The sequence below is a fragment of the Miniopterus natalensis genome, chromosome 12, assembly GCF_054644295.1.
Source record: "Miniopterus natalensis isolate mMinNat1 chromosome 12, mMinNat1.hap1, whole genome shotgun sequence".
NCBI lineage: Eukaryota > Metazoa > Chordata > Mammalia > Chiroptera > Miniopteridae > Miniopterus > Miniopterus natalensis.
The window spans coordinates 25,445,734-25,455,534 of NC_142092.1; the positions used below are offsets into that span (position 1 = coordinate 25,445,734).

The 9,801-nt window shown below is 35.5% G+C and overlaps 1 protein-coding gene across 1 annotated transcript; it reads left to right on the top strand.

The window, feature by feature from the left end:
* Positions 1-635: 635 nt before the first annotated feature.
* LOC107545531 (thymosin beta-4-like) lies at positions 636-842 on the top strand. Its single transcript, XM_087823163.1, has one exon. It carries the CDS (start codon positions 648-650, stop codon positions 840-842), a length of 195 nt encoding a protein of 64 aa, XP_087679289.1. The 5' UTR covers positions 636-647.
* Positions 843-9,801: the final 8,959 nt, after the last annotated feature.

The following is a 9,801-nucleotide window of genomic DNA, read 5'->3' on the forward strand; positions in this document are numbered from 1 at the left end:
ACAGAAAATTAATCAATGGAACATAATATAGAGTCCAGAAATAAGACCCCCATAAATATAGTCAATTCATTTCGATAAAAGAGCAAAGGTAATAAAATGGAGCAAAGATAGTCTCTTCAACAAATGGTGGTAGATCAAATGGACAATCTTCATGCAAAAAAAGAAAAAGTTTTAGACAGAGGCCTTAGGCCATTCCCAAAAATTAATTCTTAATGGATCAAAGATCTAAACATATAATGCAAAACTATAAAAATCCTGGAAGATAGCCTAGGAGATCATTCCTAGGAGAAAGCCTAGATGGCCTTGGATATAGTGTTGCTTTTTTAAGATACGACACCAAAGCCACAATCCATGAAAGAAATAACTTATAAGCTGTACTTAATTGAAATAAAATAAAAATAAAAAGTAAATAAAAATCTGCTCTGTGAAAAACGTTTTTAAGGAATGACAAGACAAGCCTCAGTCTGGGAGAAGTATTTTCAAAAGACGTATCTGATAAAGTCCTGTTATTCAAAATAGGCTAAGAATTCAAAATGGAACAATAAACCAACAACAACAAACACAATTAAAAATTGGGACTCAGCTGCGGTCACCAAGCAGATCGGACTCCTCTCCTTCGCCCACCTCGCTTGGCTTCCTCGGCAACCATGTCCGACAAACTGGGTCTGGCTGAGGCTGAGAAATTCGATAAGACAAAGCTGAAGACAGAAACGCAAGCGAAAAACCCACTGCCTTCAGAAGAAACGACTGAGCAGGCGAAGCAGGCAGGGGAATCACAATGCGGCAGGCCCCGCCAAGATGCACTGCGCGGCCTTCTTATTTTACTCCTTTTAGCTGTTTAACTGCGTAAGGTGCAAAGAGGTTGGGCCAGTTTAAACGACTTGCTGCCCCTTTCACATCAGGGGACTATTGACAACGAAGCCGCACCTGCCTGGCCCACCTGCCTGCCTGGCAGGGGAGGAACAAACCCTGCATGTTGCTGAAGGTAGAAGCTGGGTGGGACACCAGTGAAATCAAGAATAAAAACCAAGCTGGTCCAAGATGTCCTACAAGCCGTAAAATGCAGTTTAATCACGGTGCCTTTTTCTTAAAATGATTTTAACTATTGGAATGCACAATTTTTTAAAATATACAAATAAAAAGTTTTCAAACCTGAAAAAAAAAAATTAGGCCAAAGACTTGAATAGACACTTCATCAAATAAGATATGTATATAGCAAATAAGCATATAAAAAATGTTTTACATCATATGTCATCAGGAAAATGAAAATGAAAACAATGAGATACCACTGCACACGTATCAGAATGGCCCAAATTCACAACACTAATAACGCCAAATGCTGGCAGTTATGTGGAGCTATAGGAATTCTTACTCATTGCAGGTGAGAATGCAAAGAGCCAGTTTGAAGGACATTTTGGCAGTTTCTTAGAAACTGCATATACTCTTGCCATATGAGCCAGAAATCATACTCCTTGGTATTTACCCAAAGGAACTGAAAATGTAGGTCCACAGAAAAACCTGCACACAGACATTTATGTCGGCTTCATTTATAATTACCAAAACTTGTAGCAAACTAAGATGTCCTTAGATAGTTAATGGATAAACTGTGGTATATCTAGAAAACAGATTATTATTCAGCACTAAAAATAAACGAGTTATTAAGCCATGAAAAGACATGAAGGAATCTTAAACATGAAAGAACCTTATATGCATATGGTTAAGTGAAAGAAGCCAATCAGAAAAGGCTACATACTATGTGATTGTAACTATAAAACATTCTGGAGAAGGCAAAACTATGGAGACAATTAAAAGATTGTCTATGTATAGATGTAAGAAATGGGTGAAAAGTGTCCAGAGGTAACAACATTTTTTTAAATGCCTCCAGTTTGCTTTAAATAGACATGAGGTTTTTGGCGAACTTTGAAAGTAAAATTATGTGTACCTATGACCTGACCCACATTTTTGAAATGCAAATTTCAGTGTTTTTAGTACACTTCAAACTGTTCTAATTTTTTTTAATGGATTTCAAGTATGGGGGTGTGCATCAGAAGAAACGTAAGATTAAAAAATTCAGTGATTGTTGTGAGATAGGAGTAAGATAGCAATAGGCAGAGCACAGAGGCTTTTTAGGGCAGTGAAAATATTCTGTATATTATTATAAGGATGGATACATGTCATTATACATTTATATAATGCATACAACAAATAGAGTACACAACACCAAGAGTGAACCTTAAGGTAAACTGTGGACTTTGGGTGATTTTAATGTGTCAATGCAGGTTCTTCCTTTGGAAAAATGTATCACTCTAGTGAGCGATGTTGATAATGGGGAAGATATGTATGAGTAGGGGCAGAGAATATATGGAAATTTTCTGCATCTACCTCTCAAGTTTATTGTAATCTTAAAACTGCTCTAAAAACATAAACTTTAAATATATATATAAGGTTAAAAAATAAAACAAATTTCTTTATATCAGGATTTTCAGAACTTTTAAAATATGAATATGGATTATAAATACCCCAAACAGTATAATGTGTAGTATTTTTCAAAACTGTTTGGCCACCTGTCTCATTTTTTTACACAGTTCCTTCTGGGACTAGTGTTTGTCAAACTCAGTTTCAGTAATTTTCTTCTCCACGCTAAAACATTATATATAAGGTATGATCTAGAAGAGACACCCCTACCCTATGATTACAAGTGTGCTAGGTAAAGGCTCAAAGTCAATAACTAAAAACTACTAGCCTGTGGAATCTCTGCACAATACAAAAGATAGTGGTAAATAAAACCACTTCTGATTGGAGACAATTTACTTTAAGTAGCATGTCAATGGAGAAAGTCAGGATATTAGTAGTCAGTTTAACCAGGTATATAGCGCCCCTGTGTTGTATTGTTGCAGCGACTTCAAAGACCACAGTGGATCAAAGGAGATAAAATGTTTCCTAATGAGCTATGTTTATCAATAAAAACCTCAGGAATCAATTAACATGGAGGCACTATCTGATGTTTAACACAGGCTTGTCTGGCTTTAAACACTGAGGTGAATTTTCATAATGAGCTACTATTACTGACTGAAGCATGTCCTATAGTCCAGATTAGTCAAAATTTAAAACAAACAAAAAACATCTCTCCTGACTATTTGGGGAGAGTATTAAAAAGAGGTAATGCAAAATATCCATTCTGCTTCAAACATATGAAAATTTTAAAACAAAATACAAGAGCAAAAACGAAAAAGTTAAACTCAATATAAAAGAAATAAAAATTCCTTTGTGCCTGGGGGGGAAAAAAAAAAAGTGGGTTTCAGGCAAGAACTATAAATCCACAAGCTGATAACATGAAAGTCTAGGAAACACTGAGGCCATAAAGGCTGGGAAGCAGCTTGAGGCCAGTACTTCATCACCATATGTCCAAATAAGGGAGCTGAAACTGAAAGGCCTGACCAGCCAAGGCTCCAAAAGAATTTTCACAGGGGAAATATAATCTAGAAAAATCTGTTACTTGCACTGAGAAGCAACGTTACCGCTGCCTGATATTTTGAGAAGGAATAAAAATATTATTTTGTGAGTATAAACTAAAGTTAAATTTTATATCACTTCCATTGTGTAGGAAACTTCCAACAACATTCTTTTTTTTTTTTTTATTGATTTCAGAGAGAAAGGGAAAGGGGGAGAAAGATAGAAATATCAATGATTAGAGAGAGTTATTGATCAGCTGCCTCCTGCATGCCCCCTACTGGAGATGGAGCCCTCAACCCGGGCATGTGCCCTGGCTGGGAATCAAACCATGATCTTCTGGATCATACGCTGATGCTCAACCGCTGAGCCTCACCGGCCGGACCCAACAACATTCTTGAATACACAGAACTTCAAGAATACGTAGAAATACTATTAAAAATAAAACACAATCTTTAGCAAAACCTCCTCAGCTCAGGGGAAATGGGACCCTTTCCCTAACTTTCATCATCACTGCACTTGGGCAGGCACGTGCACATAAGCACCATCACTGTGGCTTTCACAATAAAATTTACCAACTACATGAAGATATCACCATAATATAGAAGATAATAAAATTTAATAGATCAGGAGATTAGTACTCCAAAATGTGAATTAATACAATGATTTGGGGGGGAAAATTGTAAATAATGTGTTAAATAATTACAGAAAACAATTATAAATAAAAGTAAAGGAACACAAATATGAAGGGAAAAAAAAGCTGCATTGCAAAATTGGCTGCAATTGATTCCCTCCCCATATGAGTGCCTTTGTAATAAGGCTGTGAATCTCCACTCATCAAGAGTTGGATCCTATCTCCCTACTTTTTAAGTGTATATTAGACTGTTGGCTTGCTGTGACATATAGAATGTGGTGAAATAAGTAATGTGTCTGTTCTGAGCCATAACCTCAAGAGGTTTTGTATGTTTCTTTTCAGGATCTTGAGACCTTAATACTGACATGTGGAAAGGCCTGGACTGGCTTGCCAGGTAATGAGAAACCGCAAGGCAGAGACAAACCATTCAGCCTGAGGTCCCCCACTAGCCGGGCAGCTCTGTGATCATCTGATTTCACATTCCCAGCAGAAAGAAGGAAAAACAATCATCTGAGCCCAGCCTCAATTTCCAACTGACAGAATTATAAGGTATAGACAAGGTAATTGTTTTAAGTCACTGACTTGGGGGTATCTTGTTTTACAGCATAAACTGACATATAGGCAAATTTTAAATGCAACAGATAGAAACAATTTTAAAAAAGATGAAAACTCTAAACTGGAGAACCAGATGTGCAATGTGGATCAGAGAATAAAGATGATCTTTTGGCTTTAGAGGCTATGGACCAGGCTATCCAATGAATACATTTTAACTTATAAGCTTGTACTTTTGTTTGAAAAAGAGTCCGAATTCAGCTTCTTTATGCCAGAGTGGAACTTTCTCAAAACTGAAATGAAATGCGCTAGGAGAAATGGCATACTAATCTAATTGAACTAGTGCTTGGATCATGCAACTAAGGATAATGGTTCAGCTCTTAGAGATGGAGCCAAGAAACACAGATGGTTTTAAGGCTACTGTATATTCTGCTGTTGGTCAGTCATCATACATACAGATTAGCACTCTTTAGCAAGTGGCTGGCAGTGTCACTGAGAGCCATGCACAAGAAAAATGAAAAAGTGTAGCAATTAAATTATAACTGTTTTTCCTCCTTCAAATAAAACTATTTGGAAGAAATGTATTTGGATAAGAGTGAAGATCTTTGCAGAGACTACTTGTTTTTTTTAAAATATGTTTTTAATTGATTTCAGAGAGAGGAAGGGAGAGAGAGAGAGAGAGAAACATCAATGATGAGAGAGTCATTGATGGGATGCCTCCTACATGTCCCCTACTGGGGATTAAGCTTACAACCCAGGCCTGTGCCCTGACCAGGAATGGAACAGTGACCTCCTGGTTCATAGGTCGATGCTCAACCACTGAGCAATGCCAGCCAGGCCAGAGACTACTTTTTAAAATCGGGTCATACACCCCTATGTTCATTGCAGCATTATTTATAATATCCAAGGCATGGAAGCAATCCAAATGCCCATGAATAGACAATTGGATAAAGATATGGTACAAATATACAATGCAATGTAATATTGGCCTTAAAAAAATGAAATCTTACTATTTCTACCAACATGAATGGGCCTAGAGAGTATTATGCTAAGTGAAGTAAGTCAGAGAGAGAAAGACAAATATCATATGATTTCACTTATATGTGGAATCTAAAGAACAAAATAAATGAACAAACAAAACAGAAACAGACTCATAGATACAGAGAAAAAACTGATGGTTGCCTGTTCGGAGAGGGACTGGGGGCGAGTGGTGTGGCTGGGTGAAGAGGGTGAAGGGATTAAGAAGTACAAATTGGTAGTTACAAAATAATCATTGGGCTGTAAAGTATAGCATAGGGAATGTTGTCAATAATATTGCAATGACTATGTATGGTGCCAGATGGGTACTAGATTTACCGGAGGCATCACTTCATAAATTATGTAAATGTCTAACCACTGTACTGTACATCTGAAATTAATATAAAATAATATTGAGGGTTAACTGTAATTGAAAGAAAAAGAGTGAGGAAAGGTCTCAAGTCAATAACTTGAGTTTCTAACTCAAGAAACTAGAAAAAAGAGCAAAATCAACCCAAAGCAAGCAGAAAAAATTAAATTATAAAGATGTGAACAAAAATTAATGAATATGAAATTAGGAAAAACATACAAAAATTATTGAAATCAAAAGCTGGTTGTTCAAAAAAATTCAATGAAAGTGATTATCTATATCACGACTGAGAAAAAATTTAAAATACCTAAATTATCAATGTCAAAAATGAGACCCAGCATATCACTATATATTCTGGAGTAATTTATAGGATAATAAATGAATAATATAAACAATCTAACATTTATATATTTGGTTACTTAGAAAAATGTATAAATTCCTCCAACCACAAACTATGAAACTCAACTAATATAAACTGAATATCCACATAACCAACAAATAATTTTAAATTTTACTTAAAAGTTTTCAACAGAAGATACCCCAGTCTCAGATGGCTTCGCTCAAGTATTACACCAAACATTTAAATAAGAATTAACACCAAGTATACACAATATCTTCCAGAAAATAGAACACTTCCAAACTCATTTTACGAGGCCAGTATTATCCTGATTTTTTAAAAAAAGACAAAGACATTACAAATATTGGAACTTCAGGCAAATTTCTCTCGTGAATATAGTATAAGAAATATTTAGAAAAACATTAGCAAATTGAATAGAGCAATGTGTGAAAAGAATTGCAACTGTGACCAAGTTAGATTTATTCCAGGTGCACAAGACCAGTTCAACATTCTGAAGTCAATGAACATAATCTATAATATCTCAGACTAAGAAATAAAAATAAACGTGTAGTCCACTGACCCAGACATTTTTTGTGTGAAAATTCAATATCATCCATTATAAAGAGTCTCAGAAACTAAGAATAGAAGGGAAGTTCTTCACCTTGATAAAAACACCTACAAAACATATCCAGGTCCTTTGTACTTAATGGTGAAAGTTTCAATGTATTTCCCCTACAAGTGGGGAAAAGGAAAGGATGCCTTTACTATTACTCAACTTAATACTGGAAGTTCTTGCCATTCCAACAAAGCAATAAAAAAGAAAGAAGCATATACATTTGAAATAAAGAAACATGACTGTCTTCATTTGCAGATGTCATGATGGGTTATATAGGAAATACAAGAAATTTATAAATTAAACCCTTTATAAATAATAAGTTTTGAAATTTTGCAGACTACATAACACACTTAAACAGTTACATTTCTATATATGAACAATGAATATGCTGTACTCAAAATTAAGCCATAAACAATTTACAGTGACTTCAATAAAACTAAAGGAAATCTAAGGAAACCTAAATAAAGGGAGAGACATTTCATGTTCATGGACTGGAAAGCTCACTAGCAAGGATGTCGATCCTTTCCTTATTTAAAGGTTTCATGAAATTTTTTTGTTCCTTTTTCCTCACTCAAGGATATGTTTTTATTGATTTCAGAGGAGGGGAGGAGAGAGAGAGAGAAAGAGAGAGAGAGACATGACATGAAAGAGAAACAGAAAGAGAAACATCGGTGGGTTTCCTCCTGTATGCCCGACCAGGGATGGAACCTGCAGCCTTCTGGTGTATGGAATGATGCTCCAACCAACGGAGCCACCTGGCCAGGGATGTTTCTAGAAATTTTAATGCAAATCCCCACAATAATCTTATAGACAGTGTGAGTTTCTAATATATATATATATTTTTTTTTTCCTGAACTGCACACAAGAGGTTTCTGAATCAGAACAGATTTCTTTTTTTTTTTTTTTAATCTTTATTGATTTCAGAGAGAGGAAAGGAGAGGGAGAGAGAGAGGTAGAAACATCAATGATGACAGAGTCATTGATCAAGCCCACAACCGGGCATGTGCCCTGACCGGGAATCGAACCTCGATCGCCTGGATCCTAGGCCGACACTCAACTGCTGAGCCACGCCCGGCCGGGCCAGATTTCTTATTTTTCACCTCACAGCAAATAACGACTATGTTGGGCCCCTGTCTCTTAGCTCTTAAACTTAAGCCAGCATGGGGAGAGTTAGGTCAAATATCCTACACATACAAAGTCTGCCTTGTAGGCAAGGAATAGAGAAAATAAATTTTCTGTACTTATATCCAGAAAAATAGGCTGTTGATTCTCTTTACCCATCATAGAGTGTCTTCTTGGAAATTTCTACTCTAATACTTTGGAATTTAAATAATCCTCTCCAGGGAAAATATAAGACTATTGCCTTAAGCTTTACAGTTCAGGATGACTTATTTTCCCAAGTGTAAAAACATACTTCTGCAGTTAGATAAATCTCTATGGAGTTTTCAATATCTACAAAGTTGTAAATAAACTTACATGGCTTGCTCTTTTATTATCCTCACCCAAGGGTGTGTTTTTATTGATTTTTAGAGAGAGAGGGTGGGAGAGAGAGAGAGAAACACTGATGTGAGAGAAACATTGATGGATTTCCTCCCACACGCCCCTGACTGGGCATTGAACCTGCAGCCTTTTGGTGTCCAGGATGACGCTCCAACCAACTACACCACCTGCCCAGGGCTATGGCTTGCTTTTTTAACACAAGTTCCAAGTTTCAGTAAAGTTTCTTCAGAAAGTCCTAACTGTTTAGAAACATAAAAATATTTTCTCTACAACCATATTGTTTCACCACAATAGATTATCAATATGCCTTCCAATAAAAAACCACGCCCAGGTGGCTCTATAATTGACTGTTTACAAATATGCAAGGATTAATTCATATGATATGCAAGTTTAATCTTAATTATGGATAAAATATTAAAAAACCCAGCTTGCCTTGGTAAGGTTTATGTAACTTGATAAAGTATATTAGTACAATACAAAACAACAAGAGTGAACAAGATTAAGAGAGAATTAAAGGTCATTGTTAATTATCAATTTAGTTACAAAAACTTCTAAATAAAAATTAACTAACCTGGCTCAACACTATTTTAAAATAATACTGTATCATTGTAAAATTGTATTTATGACACAAACTTAAAGTGGTTCGACAGTAATAAATCAATATAATTCAACACATTTTCAGATTAAAGAAGCAGCATTATATAATCATCTCAATGGTTGCAGAAATTATTTCATACATTTCAATCCCTATTAATCTCTGAAAAACCTTTAGTAAACAAAAAGTATAAGGGAACTTAGGTTGTTCAGAAAGTATATATATATGAAAAACTTTAGATGAAATTCTGTATGATCAGCAATCAAGAACGATGCTTATCAAGGGAAGCACAAACTGGAGGTGTTGGCAGTGTTCTAAAACACAAGTCATTTAAGCTAAGGAGCTAGATAGTAAATATTTTATTCTTTGGGGGTCAGAAGACAAAATTGGGGATGTTGTGTAGGAATATATGTAACCATTCCATATATGATCGTAAAAATGCAAAAAACTTCCTCAGCTCCAGGGCCTATATGGAAAAATAAAACTAAAATCACTTGTACATGTATGTGCCAAAATTTTTGCTGCTCTGACACAGGCATTATATATAAAATCTTATTTTCTCTATTTCTTTTTTTTTTCTGGCTCTGATACAGGCTTAAATATTGTTAATTTGATAATACTTCTTTTAAATAATTATATCATCATACAACTGGTAACAATGATGATCCTTTCTAATTTCTTAATGAGTGTTGTGGACCAGCCTGCCTCAATGCCTGAGATTAGAAAAGTA

Excerpts from the sequence above, each read along its gene's own strand:
- LOC107545531 (XM_087823163.1), top strand. The coding sequence starts at position 648 with ATGTCCGACAAACTGGGTCTGGCTGAGGCTGAGAAATTCGATAAGACA.